General features: G+C 34.8%; 1 protein-coding gene across 1 annotated transcript; it reads left to right on the forward strand.

The window, feature by feature from the left end:
- Nucleotides 1-505: 505 nt before the first annotated feature.
- On the forward strand, nucleotides 506-814 carry LOC149216095 (disease resistance protein RUN1-like). The gene has a single exon (XM_089389823.1). It carries the CDS (start codon nucleotides 506-508, stop codon nucleotides 812-814), a length of 309 nt encoding a protein of 102 aa, XP_089245949.1.
- The last annotated feature ends 19,170 nt before the right edge of the window (nucleotides 815-19,984 follow it).

Genomic DNA, 19,984 nt, shown 5'->3' on the forward strand with positions numbered 1-19,984 from the left:
TTCCCATTTACCTTTTTAATTTGTTGGACTCATAGATTTTTTTAGGAGCTTCTCACTTTTTTCTTTTATAATTTTTATAACTTGATATTCAACAACGTGGAGCTTCTCACTTTTTTCTTTTATAACTTGATATTCAACAAAGTAGAGCAACTCTGGGATGATGTGTTGCAATGCGTGTCAAAGCCCTGAGCTCGATTGTTGTCGATATTCGGGAATGGGACATGGGCCTCGTCAAAAGTATGAGACAAAACCCATTGAAGTATGTTGCCAAACACCCAATTGCGCTGAAAGAAAAATTAGAAGAATTTGAAAGCACGCTGTTATGGCCAGAGAAAACCAAGGTTTTCGGGATTATGGGTGCAGGTGGTGTTGGTAAGACAACGCTGGCCACAGAATTCTTCAGCAAGAGGAGGTCAAATTACAATAGTTCAGGTTGTTTGTACGTTGTCCGAGAGAACGCAGAGAAGGTTCTCTACCTTCTTCGCAGAGAAAACTCCTTAAGCAGATGACTGAATTGGATCTGCCAATCGACAACATTCACGAAGGAACAGGCACGCTTGTAAGGCATCTTTCTTCCTTTCACATTCTCATAGTTTTAGATGACGTAGATGAAGCCTCCCAGTTGGAAGCCTTTTTGCCAATTAAAGATATCGGGAACCCCAATAGCTTGATTCTGGTTACATCTCGTGACAAGAAAGTCCTCGAGAAAGAAAAACTCGCAGAGGGGCTAAACAGACAGCAATGGAAAGAGCTTTTCTGCCTTCACACCTTTCGTCAACCACATCCACAACCAGAATTTGCAGATCTGGCATAGCAGTTTATAACGGCGTGCGATGGATTGCCGTTGTCATTAAAAGTATTTGGTGCGCTTCTTTTTGGAGAAAATGAAAGATCTTACTGGGAAGAGACATTGATTCGGCTTCACCACCTACCTCCCGAGATACAAGAAAGACTTAGATTCAGCTACGATTCACTTAATCCAGAGGAGCGACAAATATTCTTGAACGTTTGCTGTTTTTTTATAGGAGAGGACAGAGATACGGCCGCAAGAATTTGGGGTTCCGTGGGGCTTCGAAATATAGAGAACAAGTGTCTCTTTAAAACGGACAGTGAATATAAGATAAAAATGCACGATCATGTTAGGGATTTGGGAAGAAGCATTGCTGAGGAAGAGGAATGACGATTTGTTGGAACGATCATCCCGTGTAAGTATTTCAATCATTCACAGCTTTGTTTTGGGTTTGAAGATGAATCTTTAGGGTCGTTTCCTTTGTTTTAGTTTAAATAAAGATTTTAAGGTCTCTTTAGACTATGATAGATCTGTGGCGTGGACACTTTTTGGCGAAGAAACAGGTAATAAGTAAAGTTCGCGGAATTAAGATGCTCAATCGGACAGATCGTATTTCAGATCTGCAAATTATGATGGAGAGTTCAGAAATTTCATGGTACAAAAAATGGTGTGAAGAGGTATTGGGGAACTGTCTCATGTATCTGTTCAATAATTTCTATCTGCGTGGTATTTCGAATTTGCAACTTGTTGCAACTAAAGAGGGTTATTTGGAACGCATATTGAGGAGGGTTCAGTCACCACAACTCGTTTGGCTCTGCTGGTATAAGTGTGGATACTCTTGCCTACCTCCCTGGATTCCCGTGGAGAGTTTGAGAGTTTTAGAAGTTGCAGGGGCAAAATTAAAATTATTGTGGCAACGTGAATCTCAGGTATGTGTTTTTTTATTATTTCCATTTCATTTTGTAAGTATTTATGATAGTTGAAACGTGTAAATTGCAGACCCCTCTCCAACTGCGAGAGCTAAATATCTGCGCTCCCCTTTTAAGCTTTCCTAAATCCATAGGGCAGCTGAAGCACCCAGAAAAGATTGCCATATTTCATGCACTATTCAAAACCATGCCAGAAGAATTTTGCGATCTGCCATCGTTGAAATACCTCGAGTTAAGATACTGCTCAGAAATGGTGTTGCTTCCTGATTCCTTCGGTACCTTAAAAAACCTCCAGCACATCGATTTGTCTGGTGCTTTGAGTTTGCAGATGCTTCCAAACTCATTTGGGAATTTAACTCGACTCAAACATTAGTGTTGAGAGGTTGCTGCAGTTTGATCATCTCCAATGGAGCAATTGGAAATATTACCACTCTGGAACACATAGATCTTTCAGGTTGTAGCAATGTCAAAGAATTGCCATCACAAATCGCATATCAACGGTCCTTGAAAAAATTAGATGTGTGTAAAACGAAGTTATCAAAATTGCCAAGCGGTATTGGAGACATATGCAAATTGGAAGCTCTGGAATTGGGAGGGGAGCCTTTGTTGGAAATGCTGCCAACATTGCTCGGTTGCCTCCAGAGCTTGAAGGAATTGTTTCTCTTAAACTGCTCGAAATTGAAATGCTTGCCGGATTCATTTGGACTGGTTAGTCAATTGATAGAGTTGAAAATTTGCAGATGTGGGATAGAATATTTACCACGAGAGATTCTGGGGATGAAGAATCTGGAAATTTTAATAATCGAAGATTGTCCGCTGCGGGAACTTCCATTTAAAAAGGCTGAAGGAGAATGTGACTTCCTCGATCACAAATGCATGCTTAAACTCAAGCAGTTAGTGCTGGCACGCACACAAATATCAGATGTATTCTTTCACGAAGGTGTTTGTCCGAATCTTCAATATATGTTCTTTGTGGAGTCTTTCGAATTGAAAGGGATAAGAGGGCTTTGTCATCTGGCCAACCTTCGATTCCTCTACGTCAGCCCGTCTCTAAGCTGCCCGCTATCGAACATCATTTGATCCCAATCCAGGAGGCGGATGTCACTCCGTCTGGGTGGGTAAGTGCGATCGTAACTTATGGGAGACTTACAAATGCAATGATATATTTAAATAGATGTCATGAGATTGGAGACGCAGAAGATTTGTATTATTTGATAGATCAGTGGTTGCTCTTGCTAATGGCTGCGGAGAGAGAGGACAAGGAACATCATAGACGACGGTTTACTACATCCAGACTTTTTATGTCACGTGGGGCATATAAGTGATTTATTTTTTCCTTTTTAAAGGTTAATATCATCATTATATATTGTATTTCTTGCACCGCCTTTTCGAACTTTAAAGGCTTTGGATTGTATTTCTGGTAATGGCAGGGCTTTTTATATCGTCGTTATACATTATATTTCGTGCAGTGCCTTTTTCGAACTTTACAGGTTGTATAGGTCGGTCGGATTGTATTTCTTGGAGTGTCATGGTTTAGCATGCAATTTTTTTTGCCATTATATATATATAACAGTGAAATCAAATATTAAATTGGTGCATGAGACTTTTTGTTTGTGGGACAAGGGACCTACTTTCGCGCAACGATTTCACTGCTAAAGTTTATGAAGACATACATACTCTACCTCCTTCGGTTTTGAACCTATGACCTCTAAGGAAAAAACACATGCTCTTAACCATTAAACCCACTCAAACTGTATAAAATTAAATGTTAAAAGTAAAATTAAATATTCATGTAATTTATGTTAATACAATTTCAAGATTTTAATGCAAAAATCAAAATTTTAAATAAAATTTAAATATTAATTTTTTAATAAAATTAAATGTTAACCTAATTTATGTTAGTACAATTTCAAGCTTTTGATGTAAAAATCAAAGTTTTAAATAAAATTTAAATACTTAAAACACTCTTATGTTTACATCAAAATCCTGAAATTATATGAACATAAATTACATTAACACTTAATTGTGGGAAAAAATTAAATTATATATAATATATAATATTTAATGACTTTTTATATTTTCTTTTTAAAACTATATGATTTAATATACATATTAATATTTATTGAACATTGAAAAGTCCATGTTAATCCATGACACTTTAAGAAATACAATTCAACATATACAACTTATAAAGTTCGAAAATGGCAGTGCATATGTATTTATATATTTGTAGAGGAGGATAATTATTTTGAGTGTATGAGGATGTTTTAAAATATTTAAAATTAATTATTATTAGTAATGATCTTAAAATGTGTAAAGAGGAGGAAACGAAGATTTTAGAAAATTATTTGAAAAACTAAATTATTTTCAAACTTCAAACAAACTAATTATTTTTAATGTAATTGAATTCTATATTCCAACTACATATTTTTATTTTTATATAATTTTTTTAATTATCAATTTTAAATAATATCAACCAACTACTACTTCTGTGAAATAATATAGTAAATAATTATGGAAATTTCTCTTTGCCCTCACCAACATCCCTAACTAATGCTTTCAATTCTCACATATCCATAACTAATGCTTTCAATTCTCACATATGATATGTTGGATTTAACTAACACTATGAATTATCGCATGTGATATGTTGAATTTATGATGAAGAGCCGTACTTTATTTATATAAAATATAAAAATAATTTCTCATGGAAAAAAATAAGCATATTCATAAACTAGCAATTGCACCAGATGTTGCAAAGGAAATGCAGTAACGCATAAAATCAAGAAGAATTGTGACATATAAAAAATCATTGAAGATAAAAAATAGTAAACAAAATGTCATTCAAGAAAATATTCAATGAAGAAGGCTCATTAGGTACAAGGGATGACAATTTGGTTTTCAAACAGTAAATTCAACTTTTCCTAACTCTATTTTGGCATTTTACATTCACCTATATGAAACACCAGATTATTCGAAAAATGCAATCCAATCAAACCTATGGCTTTATCAAGATTGTTCATAAGTCTTTCAATTTCCTTTGTAAGATGTAGCTTTAACCAACATTTTCCATAGATCTTTAGATTGTATAACATGTTCGTCTTGAGTTTCCAAATGTAATATATATGTGAGAAAGGAAATTTTATGCAAAAAACAACTAAAGAAGAAAAGCACTGAGATTTTGCAATATGTGATATCTGGATGTTTAGATTTGAATTAGAAAAGTACATTAGATGTCTGAAAATGCATATCTGTGATGATGAATGACAGGTATGAAATTTGGGCATGTAGATCTAAAGTCTGTGCAATGCCGAAAAAAACAATCAATCTATGTACTAAGTTCAAGATTGTTGGGAGCAGAATATGGGAGTGGAAAGCACAAATTTTCAAAGGCTTCTAAGAGTAGAGCACTTTTTATATGCTATATATATAATGGGCAACACTTTCAAGTCCTGCAAGCTGCAAGTTGGAAGGTTCGTCCCATATTTGTTCAAGTCTCATTGGAATTTCATTTGATGTCCGACTCTTGGCAATAACAGAAGAGCCTGGTTGTTATGGGCACAATAACATAAATAGATTTTTGGGGGTATAGAAATGATGCAGTTAAGTGAGTTGTTGAGGAATTATTACCTGATGAAGAAGAGGAGGTAGTGGTCCTTGAGGGAGACAGGTTGTCAGCTTCAGGAGTAGGGGTTGGGGCTGGAGAAATGCTTGGAAGACTAAATATGTCCTCAGGGAGCAGTACTTTCTGCACAGTGTAAAGTGCCAAGGGATCCATAACATGCACACTGCAAAGGAAAATACATGTTTTGGGCATGAATACGAAGCCTTAAAATTTCTCTATTCACAAAGTTGATCTTGCTGATAGTTCATCAATTGGCATAGTTGAAAATTTTACTAACTCGCATAGTTGAAAATTTTAGTAATTGGTTGCAACATCATTTTTTCTTCTGTTTTGTCTTATCTTTATGTTGTATTGGCATTCAAGACTTAAATTTGGGAGAGTTGTTGCTTTTTTTGGTGTGCCACAACCTTGATGTAGCTATTATTTTAAATTTTGCGAGTTTCCTTTTTTTTGGTTTGCCACAACCTTGATCTTGCTGATAATTCATCAATTGGCATAGTTGCAAATTTCACCAATTGGATGCACTACAATATATTTCTTTTATCTCTCCATTCTTATGATGGTACTGACCTTCCAGACTTAGAAATTTGGGTTGTACAATCTATTTATTTGATTTCTTTGTGCTTATGATGGTACTGACCTTCAAGACAAAAAATTGGGTATTGTTTCCTTTATTTTGGTGTGCCACATTGTAGGTTATATAGTAGGATGTTTGTGCTTGTGGTGGCTACCTTAGTAGCACCATTTTTCTATTTGGAGATACTTGTACAGAAAAATTGTGTTATGTAATAGTGAAAGGGAAGCATTTCTGATCAAAATTAAACATTTTTTTGTAATTTGTGTTTTTTTTTTTCCTTTTGTTAGAATGCAATGTAAAATTGAGATTGTAAAAAATATACATATCATAGAGTAGAAATATAATTATATAAGATAATATCCCTAAAAAAAATTGTGCATATATACGAATTTACCACATACGTTTAAAAACATATATATCAAAAAAATATACTTATTATAAATATATTTATAGAGTAAAAAATATGTTTAAAATATCTTTTTTCCTCAAAAAGAATATTTATATTCCAAAACAAAGATATGCATATTGTCTGTCCAAGACTCATACGAAACTATAAACCACATGATGATAGACTCTATAACTTCAACCAATATAAAAAAGCAAACTATCAAGCCAAAATTAAGACTTGAAGTAGAAATTCCATGCCTTCAAATTCCTGGGCATCAAAAAATTTATATACAGCAAAATAAACACCTGGCTACTCAGTTCCCTCCTTGGAGAGCTTATTTGCGAGTTGATTGAGCTCATGATAAATGTGGGTGATGGATGACCATTCTAGCTCCTGAATGCACAACCAAATTTGAGATATCAGGGATTGAAGTCGTACATTCTACATAGAAAACTTGCATTAACCCGGTAAACAACTATTTGAGATTCCCGTCTCTTGCAACCTCTTCAAACCACAAGCACTTTCCAAATAAAGAACAACAAACAATGCAAAGAACTTGACCTTTGAATTGGAACCAGGAGCCAGAGTATATCTGATATGAATGAATTGAAATCAATTTATATACAAAACACCACCAATCCCACACCTAGGTGGATGCCCTTGGTTGAAGCCATCAATTCCATTTAACTTCCCTATGCCTTGGCTGTATAACATGAATTTGTAAGGATGTGACATTGAGATTGAATACAAATTTTGGGTTGTTTTGAGTTTATCTCTAAGACCTAGCATCTGAATAGAAGGAAGTATTTTCGGTTGTGTTATATTCTTTCCATGACTAGCCCCAATAGTTAAACCGGGGGGTTAAAGGGGGGATGGAGCCCCTCCTTCGTTGCGCCGATGCGCAACAGGGGGGTCACAGGGGGTGCAGCAGCCCCCCCTGTTGGGGGGTTTGAAGGGTCGGTAGCCCCCCTCTACAGGGTTTGGGGCAGCGCCTCACAAATTTTTTTTTGAACCCCATATTAGGTGGGCGGACCTACCTTTGGTTTTGTGCATGGTTTTCGGTCCATGGTATTTTGTAGATCTGTTCAAGGGAACTACGATTATGTTCTAATCCAGGATTAATAGATTGGGGTTTATGGATGCTTCGACATGTATATATATGTATTGTAGCATTGAAAGGACCATAATGAAAAATCAATCTGGTAGTCCCAGTTTTGGGATCCAGGGGAAAATCTCTGTGTATATTTGTTTTATGTGTTATGCTCTAGCCATTGTTTATTTTCTGTTTTTTAGAATTCATATGCGGGTAATTTCTATACGAGGTTAAAACTTACAAAACCCACTCAAACTCCTAATTTCTTAAACATTTTTTAAAAATAATAAGTTAAAAAGAAATTACTTACGAGCATCTAGTTGCTATATTCCTAGCTATCTAGTCTGAGTTTCAAAGGAGTGAATTCGGTGCAAGCTAGATTGTTTAAGATAAATCATTTCCTCTCAAACCTAGCACCTAGGCAGAAGGAAGCCCACTCAAACTCTTCAGTGTATGTTTCTTGAAGCACTTGAAAAAAAAGTATGAGGAAAAAATACAAATAAGCAAGCCAACCTTTAGTTGCATTCTACCTTAGTTGTTTAACATAGGTTTCAAAGAAATGAGATTGAGTGCAAATCCTAGATTGTTGAGGCCACATTTTGCATATTGCAATTGTGCAGGTGGAGTATATTTTTGTCTTTGATTTGATGATGTCCCTGTTTTCTTTCTTTTCTCACTTCTATTTGTTGAAACTTACATCAAAAGAATTTTGTTGAGAGTCTTCTTTGAAGTGTATTTGATAAATTGTAGAGGAAATGACCCTGTACATTTTCCCCATATTTGTTTGCACAAGTTCTAGCATGCCATGGATATTATATCACATAGATTATGGCATTTTTAGCTTGTGAAAATTTTGTATCTTCTCATTTTCTCTTGATGAAGAAATGCCAAGCTAAATGAATCAGAGAACTTTTTCGATGACAAGTTTATTCATGGCTTTTCAACCTTGACTTATAGCATGTGGAAAAATTAAAACAATCTTTGGAACAATTCTTCATTTTCTTACTAGATTGGAAATTATGCCAGTTGCTTCAATTGCCACTGATCTTTGAGGTCACATTTTTCATATTGCAATTGTGCAAATGGAGTTTTTTTCTTGTCTTTGATATGATGATGTCCCTGTTTTCTCTCTTTGCTCACTTCTATTTGTTGACACTATTTGCTCCTTGAAAAGTAAGGTACACATTAGTTTTGAATGACTTATAAAAAACAACGAACAAGAAGCTATAAAAACAAGATTGAAATGAAACAGAAATAGGACTTAGGGACTCATTTCACCTTAGTTGTGGTCAGGTTGTAGAGATATTCTATGTTATATCGCTAAAATCTAAATTGTTAGTACACCCCATCCTACAGTATGATTATTTCAACTATCAAGAGCTTCATAAATTACCATGCCACATGGGAAATCATCTATGGCTCGAATAAATTCAATTTGCAAAGAAATTGTGACTAGTGAGAGCTTACCTAAACTGACCAATAGGCAAATACCTTCTTCTTGACCCAAACTGCAAAACTTCCCTTTCTGCATCAACAGCTACTTTCTTTTTTTATTGATGAGAAGTAGAAACATTCCACTTGTGAAATGTTGCAACAAAGACATGGATAATTCGAGTGAGAGGACTATCACTGGGCAATTTATGCCGGTAAGATATCGTCTCACACAAGAAGATAAACAGAGCTATTTCCATGGTCACAGTGGGAATGCCAAATCCCAGACCCCATCGAACATTGTCCTAAATATACATGAGTACAATGACTCCTATAAGAATACCAATGCATATCCCATAATTCCAATAGTTGAAGAATGAACTCTTATGCTTCTTCACTACAAGTTCATCCTCTTCAAACTGATCTACACCAAATTATTCTAATGAGGGTTTGTGGGCTCCTTGCCCTAGAGAAACCAAGAAGATTTAGAAGAAGAAAATCCAAATCCGATTCAAAATCTTAAAAGAGGTTGATAAAGTGACAAAATTTAATCCTTGTAACAACCGAATACATGTAGTGTTTGTTACTCAGTCTCCATTCATGAGGTTAAAGAAAAATTAAACAACTATTTTCAAACCCAAAATATATAGCAAAATATATAGAAAAACGTTCTTGTATCCATCAAATTTTGCACGAATTCATTGGCAAGTAATTGTATAGATACAAAATTATCAATTTCATAATATTACAACATTAGAAAAAATGCCAGGGGGTGCCAAATACTAGAAGGTAAACCCAATAAGGTAGTGATCAACTTGACGCTAGCAAAGGGTTTGTCCTTCAAGATCGATTCGTGGAAGGAACGCCCATGTTGGCTTTAGTGGGATGGTCCTTATTGACTTAATCCTAGGACAATCAGATAAGGTTCCATGCTGACAACATGAGGTTTTAAACTAACTGCTTTTTGGGGTGGTAGGTTGGATACTTTGGGTGTCCTTCTCATCTATGAGATTTCGAACCAGTGATTTTTACATAGGAAGTACCTTAACATAAACTTTGTCACCATTTATTTTGCACCTAATGGGTGTGGTTCACTAACTGTTAACCTATCCATTAGTTCCATTTAACTGCCCTATGCCCTGACTGTATAGCAAGAATTTGTAAGGAAGAGACATTGAGATTGAATACAAATTTTGGGTTATTTTGAGCTAATCTCTCAAACCTAACATCTGAATAGAAGGAATCCCACTCAAACTCCTCATTTCTTAAATAATTTTTAAAAGAATAAAGTGAAAAATAAATTACTTACAAGCGTCTAGTTTCTATATGCGTAGATATCTAGTTTGAGTTTTAAAGGAATGATTTCGGTGCAAATCTAGATTGTTTAAGATAAATCATTACCTCTCAAACCTAGCACCTAGGCAGAAGGAAGTCCACTCAAACCCCTCAGTGTATGTTTCTTGAAGCACTTGAGAAAAAAGTATGAGAAAAAATACAAAAAAACGAGCCAACCTTTAGCTGCAGTCTACCTTAGCTGTTTAACATAGGTTTCAAAGAAATGAGATTGGGTGCAAATCCTAGATTGTTATGGCCAACTAGTTACCTCTCGGGATATGTTCATAGAAACACTTTGAAAAAGAAAATAAAATACTAACCATCAAATAGATGACAGAAGACAGGGCAATGGTCCAATATCGACCCAAATATGAATCTGCAACAAAAGCTCCAAGGAAAGGAAGCATGGTGACCACACCAGACCAGACATTCACATTCTTTGCAGCAGTAGTGGTGCTCTCATGCATAACATCTGTGAGGTAAGTCACCAAATTTGAAAGAATGCCTGCATAGGCTAACCTTTCTGCTATCTCCACTCCTGTGAAGAAGATGATGGTAAAACATATGGACCAAACTCAACAGCTACTAGAATATAATGGAATGTGTAAGAGAATATAATTGTAATGTTGATGATAAAACATTTGGAACAAACATACCAGCTACTACAATACAATTGAATGTATCAGAGAATAGAATTCAAATGAATTCATACCAATTATGAAGAGTGATGCTTTCCATCGTCCAGTCTGAGCTCTCCTAACAGAGTGTCCATGGAAATCAACTGATCCATCTCCAACAAAGCCACTAGATGAGGAACAATAATATTCTTCCATTATTGTGTGCTTAAATAGTTTCCATTGATTTTGTATAATAATAATAACAACAACAGAGAGGCTCTAATAATAATAATAACAGAGAGGAAATTGTAGTTTAAAATGACTTTCGTGAGTAGTTGAACCTTCTCATAAATCTTGATAGGGAATTGTTTAACTATTTTTCTTTGTAAATGCTAGTTTTGGTTGTACATTCACTACTTTTTCCCATAATTTCATTTACTTTAATCATGTGTAAATTTAAAAGGTAAAACAGTTTAGCTACTCCTCTTACTTGATACTCCATGATTAGCTACTTCTTCGAGTATCTCTTGAACTATTGTCATTTGCCTTGGAAAAATATCCCTTGCAAGTATGATGTCAATAGGAATACGTACTGTAAGAGTTACAACACATATAGATTCTCAATACAGTAAAGAAAGGTGAGTAATCAGTGGAAATTTGGGTAGTAGGGAAATTAAGTTTTTTCATAGGATCAAACGAGTCGCTTATGAAAATCAATAAATGAGGTACATTGGGAAGCATTTGGGACCCATCCTTGTGCATAACTTGTGATAGGATTTAAAACTTGTGCCAATGTACACAACAAAAAGCTTGTCCCAAAAAAGTATGCTTCAAAAAAGCCCACCCCATCCCATCCTATTCCTCAACATTAAAAACACATATATTTTTATGTCATCTAAGCATGTGTATTTTTCTATGGCTCCTCAGAGGAAAAAACACATACATTAAAACACATTTTTATTTTACATGGTATGGATTACGAAGAGCTCTTATGCCTCTATTATGCAGCACATTTGTACTGGTTAAAAAAATTGCCACTGTAAGAAGAAGCACTTGACCTACATGGTGTAGAAACAATAAATGTTTCCATCTATTCATTCGTTAAAATATATTGGTAATGACATTCCACGTTGCAAAATACTTTGTCACATCTACAATAATCAACAAGTAAAGGATGGGAAATATTTGAAACTGAAGTTTTACATACCTTTTGAAAACAAAATGCATTAAAATTGAAAAAAATCATTGGCCTAGCTAAGGGAAAACTATAATAAATTCAATGTGATTCTTCAAGATTTAAAGCAATCTCTAAAAAAAAACATGGTATGATCATTATAACATACCAATACATGTAGATGTCCCCCCCATGGCTCAACTTTCGTTTGCAGAAATAGCAAGCATTGAGAAAAATTACAACAAGAAACACTGGAGCCTTTGTATAGCTTTTAGGTAGAAATGCAACATTCCATATTCCATGTTCATTTTTTTTCGAACAGGATATTGCACAATTTCGCTCTCCATACCACAATGAGAATAAATGTGTTTTGTGGCCAATTTTGGACCATGGAATGTGACACAAGTATAGCTCTCCAAATGCTCCATTCGAACCTAAGAGGTGAGATTTGTAAATTCATGTGGAGAACTAATCATTATTGTCTCGCTTCACTTCCCAGAAGAACTTAGTTGGGTATCTAACCTCTTTTCATTCCAATGATTGTTCCCAACTCTAGAAACTATCTTGAGATCCAATGGAGAAGTTGAGATTTTGACCCTTTCTGACTCTGTGGACCCCTTGAGATTGAAATCTATGAAGAAACAAGGAGAATTGAAGAGCTTGTTCTTACCTTTGGGCCAGTATCTGGTGGGTGATAAATTGGATAGTTAATCACTCATCAGATGAAGGATGCATGGGGATTTTTGAACAATCCTAGAGATTTTACCAAGCATCCTTTCCTCTCCTTGGCACTACTAATCTTGATCAAAACACTTTCCTCATTTAGGAAATAATTCAAACCCAAAAATTTCCCTGTTAGTGGTAAGGGATTTTGTCCAAAAGAAAATTTTGACACCTTGTCAGTTGCCACATAAGTGTCTTTTAAATATTCATTGAATGAATCAGATCCACCTTTGTTGTGTTTTGATGTTACAGTTGCAGAGCCAACTCCATATTTGACATCAAAAAAGGGATTAGTATTGGATCAAGCATTGGAATGCACACCATCATCATCAATTATGTTCTTCACTTGAAATTGCATACTGTGTTTCTCAGGTATGTTATCGAGTGAGGTGACAACTTCGGAGTAAAAGCTAGATTCATTGATTTTATCAGAGGATCCAACATTCGATAGATCATCCACAAGCAGAAAGGACAGATGCCCACTATCTGAAGATGCATTCTCCTCGAATGACTTTGAAGGATGATGTTCATCATCAACCCAAAATTAAGACTTAAAGTAGAAATTCCATGACTCCATATTCCTAGCCATCAACATATTTAAATGAAGCAAATTAGCCACCTGACTTACTCGAATGCCTCCTTGGAGAGATTATCTATTGGTTGATTGAGCTCACGAGACATGTGGGTGAAGGATGACCATTCCAGCTCTTGAATGCACTGCTAAATTTGAGACATCGAGGATTGAAGCCGCACATTCTACATAGAAAACTTACATTAGCCTGGTGAACAACTATTTGAGATTCCCGATCACTTGCAACCTCTTCAAACCATAATCACTTTCCAAATAAAGAACAAGAAACCATGTTGAGAACTCGACCTTTCAACTGGAATCAGGTCACAGAGTATATCGGATAGGAATGAATTGAAATGAATTTATATACAAAAGACCACCAATCCCACAACTAGGTGGATGCCCTTGGTTGGCCCCATCAAAGAAACCCTACGGGGTATCACAGTCTAGAGTAGACATAATCAACATACCATATTTCTTTAGTTTAGGATTGCACTAGAAGTTACTCATCAGCTTAACCATAAGACTAGCCACCACTTCTGCTCGAAGTTGCTTATCTTGAACACATCGATATTGTGAGCCCATCATACAAAATAAAATAAAAAATGACAAGGCATCAAATCATAGTTAAATACGTATTCATCCAATAACCAACCTTGTACACATATCTCTAAGCTTTCCTTATTCCAAGATACCTTCAAATAATTTTCGAGCTCTAGGTAGGAGCTATCAACCCACTTTTGAGTCCAATGTGCCCTGTAAGTAACTTGTCATTGAGTTAGCCACTGAACCTTGCAATGTTTATACTGAAAAATAAAGTTAGAAAACATTAGCAACTTTTGAAAATATGAAACCCATGTGCAGTTATTTCATGGTCAATGATCCATTTGACAGAGATGGAACTGCGAATCTACATTCAGTTCTGCTGGATTTGAGATAAAAATTTCACCAAAAGGGAAAATACTTGAGACCCATGATATTGTAGCCTTCCTTTACAAAGAAACCAACCAACAAGAGATATTTTACTGAAGTGTGGAAGATTGGAGTGGCAATAAATGAAACTATGAAGAGAGAACATGTGGAAGATGTGGTGGCAAGATTGATGAGAGGAGAAGAAGGGAGGGAAACAAGGAAGCAAAATGAGTCAAAAATCACAGTGGGTTTATCTATCTATCTTTGTTTAAAAAGTCTAATCTAGCTTTCTTCTCATCAAAGGACACAGTATATGAAATCTCCAAAAATACAAAGGGAGACACATGCAAAAAATAATAACAATGCTCGCCATTATAATAAATACACTAGGTTTAGAAAGTGGCATGGAGTGTGCATAATACCTTTTAAAAACTACCTTCAATTGCATCAAGAAAAGCCCAACCAAAAGAGAAAATCAAGTTCACATAAGCACCTATAACGGACAAGGTTTTGAGACTTAAAAAATTGCTTCTCAAGGTACGTAGTTGGAAAACATCCATGTGTTTTGTGTTAGTGTTAGTAGACCGAACTTACGATGACTTGACTTGAGAGTTGGTTACAAATGCATTGATGGTGAACCCACTTCCTCTACTGTCAACCAAGTAATCCCGTATTTCCATTTTTTCCAATAGAGAAGTAGACAAACCATGTGTTTTGAAGAAACCAGTGAGTGTCATGTTTAAGAACATTTCTATTACTATTGCCACTAAAATAACCTGCCCCATATCTGACTTCCACTCTCCTAGCTTCGATGATTTCAGAAGATATTTAGTTTTCCTGGGCACCCAAAGTCATGTAATTTTCCAGGGCATCAAAAGCCTTGACTCTCACTCCTCTACCTTCCTTGTCTTTAGAACTCAAATATCTCATCATCAACTCTATATAGTCATCATTTTCTATTGGATGCAATGGAATGGAGATGAAAGAACGCTCTTGTGGGATGGGTTTCTAATAAATGTAATCAATTGCTTCATGGATTGAAAATATATCCAACTCTTCCCCTTTCATGTGTTTCTTTTCACCCTCCCTCAATCTCAGCCATTCAGCTCCATCAATTTCCTTTTTATCCACATACAACATTCTCTGGTCACACCCATGACAACCATACGTCAAACAATCTTGATATACCAGCAGGCACATGGTATCAGTCAGTTGATTCAGCTTTCCAGGAATCTAAAGAGAAAGAAGGATGGTGACGTTGTGGTCTTTCTTAAAAGTATTAGTATACTTGAGGGTCAAACTAGGAAGAAAAAAAAGAAGGTACGTTGATCCATGAAATCGTTACCTGTTTTATTTACTGGGACATACACCATAACCTATTAGAGGTAGCGCTATGATGCTTTCTCATTATTACACTAATAAAATACAAAGCTACAGAGGTTGAACTCCCAAAGATTGAACACACAGATGATCTTCCCCGTAAAGAAAGGTAGACAAAGAGGAGAAAATGATCCAAACATAAATCCTGCAATTTGGAATAACTAGCAAAATACGATATTAGAACAGAAAATACGAGATTAAAACATAAACACAAGAATAAACTTGCAAATAAATCTACACACACATATAAATCCACGATTAGAGAATGCAATGCATAAATTGATGATATAATAGAAACATCATTGAGTTATATTGACTTGTTGAAATTGAATATATAAATCATCACATCCCCCTCAGCATAAGACCTGAACCTTTCTAGAGGATAACAAGAATAGCATAAACCATTCCATCTATGCTCAGAATGAAATATGTCCCTGCCATTATGAAAATGGCCGAAAGGGTTTAGAAGGAATTAGGTGGAAACCTTATGAAAATGGTTGAAAGGAATTAGAAGGAAGTAGGTAGAAACCCTTATGAAAATGGAAAGGAATTATAAGGAATTAGGTAGAAACCTCGAATAGTGGTAGTTCTAGCAGAACAAATTCACATCAGATGGAATAAATTAAGGAGTTGGTTGACAGTTACAGAGTCGGTGTTGGAATCTAATGGCAAAAAATTATGCAACCGTCTAACATTAGATCTAATGGTGTAGACTAGTACATGGTGGCAGTTGGGGGAGTTGTTTTCAAAGGGAATGCCTTACAGCGTAAAAATAAAAATAAACATAATTATAGGGAATAAAATAACATCTAAATACAAATTTGATATGATATGTACTTTCCCAACTCTATAAAAGTGAGTATGAATGAATGGAACACACTTTGTCTTCCCATTTCCATTGGCCTCAAAACTTAGCCATGGATTGACCATTCTACTTCAAAATACATTACGATCGGGAAACTAAATCACTAATGCTACATCCTACTAAATAAAAAATTGATCTGATCCATATTTTCCCAACTATAAAAGTGAGTATGAATGAATCCAACACACTCTACCTTCCCATTTCCACCCTCATAAGCATTAGATGAGCCAACTCGATACCCATCCTATATGCATTTGCATAATACAGCTAGCCAATTAGTCATTAAAAGGTGCACAGTACTGCCACCTCCTCTTGAGACCAAAGGTCCATCATGATCAACTTCTAGACCTTTTTCAAATAAATATTGCTCAATAGGCAAGTCAAATCTTAAACTTTGACATAAACTAATAATTTAATTTGAGGAAAATATAATAATGGAGGGAGTGAAGTAAATATTGGTAAGAATATTTATTTACATATTTTTTTGTGCAAAGAGTTGCTTAAATTATTGTGGGAAGCAAATGATGGTGAATATGTTATTTACCCCAGTATGAACTATTTTCAAGGCTTTATTTTTGGAAGGTTTTCCTGCAAGTATTAAGAATAAAAAACATTATGCAAATTTTTATTTTTATTTTTAATTAAATCATGCACGAATAATGCAACCATATCCCTAAATTATGACATAAATTATGTGAAGAAGTTGTCCACATGGCATTTTGTTGTGCATATGCTTCAATAAACCCTTCAAGTTATGTCTATTTAAATCTGTGAAAGATTTTTATTTATATTTATTTTTATTATAATAATATTGAAAAATAAATATTTATTTTCTAAAATTAAAAAACACAAGTAACATTAGCTAACGCTAAATTAGTAGGCTTACCTTCTCACAGTTTAATAAACTTTATAAGTAAAATAAGATTTGTTTACTTAGGGTCGTTTTGGGTTTGAAGATGAATCTTTAAGGTCATTTCCTTTGTTTTAGTTTAAATAATAAAAAATTTAACGTTTCTTTATTCAAGATTATTATAGATCTGTGGCATGGATACATTTTTTGAAGGGACAGGTAATAACTAAAACTCGTGGAATTAAGATGGTCAATCAGGTAGATATTATTGCAGATTCACAAATTATAATTGAGTGTTTAGAAATGTCATGGTACAAAAGATGGAGTGAAGAGGTAATCAGAGAAAACAGGATGCAGAACTGAGCACAACACAACTTCAACTTTACATTGCCAAAGACCGGTTTTTATACATTGCAATCAAGTTTCTCGATTCTAATTATCGGTGGCTTCTTCAGGAAGCTATCTAAAGTCTTCAAAAGCCTCGAGACAATCTCCTGAACTCTCGAAAAGACTCCCTAACTAACATAGTCAATGTGGAAGGTTGGTTGGTTGGAATTACTATTTATCCAACACTCCCCCTTAATTCCAACACAAAATATCCTATAACACAATACATAAGACACAAACATACTCTTAATTGACATGCCTGCTGGTCTAAGTCTCAGCTAGGCTTACAACATAATCTAGATTTTCTACAACACATAACTTACTTCTACAAAACTCAAATTTGGCCTTCCCAAGAGGCTTAGTGAATATGTCAGCTACACTCTCATTTTTATTACAATATATTAAGTCAATTTCCTTTGATTGGACTTTTTCTCTTACAAAATGATATTGTGTGTCTATATGCTTTGACCTTGCATGACATACATGATTGTTCTCTAATTTGATGTTGCTTTGATTATCACTTCTGATCACTGTAGGTTCTTGTTGACCTTCACCAACATCTTCAAGTATCCTTCTGAGCCAAATAACTCCACAGGTGGCACTACATAATTATTTATACTCTGCTCCAGTTAATGACAAGGAAATTGTTGGTTGTTTCTTACTGCTCCATGATATAGCTCCTAGTCCTATATTGAACACATATCCAGTGGTGGATTTCATGTCATCTTGATTTCCAACCCAGTCAAAATTAGAATGACCTATCAATTCAACATTACAATCATTAGTATATTCAATACCAAAATTAGTAGTTCCCTTTAAATATCTAAGGACCCTTTTTGCAACTATCTAATGGCTTTCATGAGGCTTAGCCATGAATTGAATAAGTAAGCTTACTACATACGGAATGTCTGGTCTAGTGGTAGTGAGATAATTCAAACATCCCACTAATTTTCGATACAATGTTCCATTCACTTCTTTTGTTACATCATCAATTTGATATTTGATATTTTGTTCCAATGGAGTACTCACTTCTTTACATCCATTCATATGAAATCTCTTTAGTACTTCATTTGTATATTTTCTTTGTGTGATTAAGGTTCTTCCATCATCTCTCCATACTTCAAGACCTAGACAATAGTGCATCTGACCAAGATCCTTCATCTCAAATTCCTATGATAACTTCCTTTTTATATATTTAATCAATTTATTAGCACTCCTTGTTATTATTAGATCATCAACATATATAGAGAGTAATACTATATCTCCATTTCTATCTATCTTGACATACAAATTAGGATCATTTTTTCTTTTGTTAAATCCTTGCTGAAAGAAGAATTTATTGATTTTCTTATACCAAGATCTAGGTGCCTGTTTTAGTCCATATAAGGCCTTTTTTAACTTGCATACAAGATGTTCTTTTCCCTTCTTTACAAATCCTTTTGGTTGAACAAGATAAATCTCCTCTTTTAAGTCACCATTTAGAAAAGTTGACTTCACATCTAATTGATGTAGCTTCCAATCATATTTAGTTGTCAATACTATCATTATTCTGATTGTATTTCTTTTTGCGACCGGAGCGAAGGTATATTCATAATCTATACCTTCTTTTTGTGAATAACCTTTTGCAACCAATCTTGCCTTATATGTGTTTATGCTACCATCTGCATTAAATTTTGTCTTGTACAACCATTTTGATCCTATAGGAACTTGATTTTCAGGTAATTTTGTTAATTCTCAAGTTTCATTTTTCGTTATAGAGCCATATTCTTCTTTCATAGCTTCCATCCATTCCTTATGATTTTTAGCTTGTTCATAATTTAAGGGCTCAAAAACAGTCATTACTTGGGACATTAAAGCATAATTGTTATACCTGATAGGGGTTTGAATTTGTCGTGTTGACATTCTTATAGGTTCTTAGAGTTTCATTACATTGTGGATTACCTTCTCCTCTTCTTCTTCTCTGCGGAGTGCCTTCATTACTTCTTTGTGGACTTTGACTTCTTGACATGTCTTCTAGAATGTCCATGCTTTCTTGAGTTTGAGTTGATTCCACAACTTCTTCTGCTTCCTTAAAGCTGTCATAAGGAGGTTTCCATACATTATGTTCATCTACTTTTATTTGTTTATCTACATGCTCATAAAATATAAAACCTCTACTTGCAAAGACCTTGTGAGTACTTGGATCATACATTTTATATGCTTTTTGATCAATACAATATCCAATAAAAATGCATTTGATGGCCTTGGAATCTAATTTTCTCCTATCATCTTTAGGAATATGAGCAAAGGCCTTGCATCCAAATATCCTTAAATGACTAACTTTAGGTTTAAAACCAT

Source organism: Pinus tabuliformis, chromosome 1_1 (assembly GCF_031772625.1).
Source record: "Pinus tabuliformis cultivar Carrire ecotype Pingquan chromosome 1_1, CPIR1, whole genome shotgun sequence".
Taxonomy (NCBI): Eukaryota; Viridiplantae; Streptophyta; class Pinopsida; order Pinales; family Pinaceae; genus Pinus; species Pinus tabuliformis.

Bases quoted from the DNA above. Each gene is read 5' to 3' on its own strand.
- LOC149216095 (XM_089389823.1), top strand. From the start codon at position 506: ATGACTGAATTGGATCTGCCAATCGACAACATTCACGAAGGAACAGGC.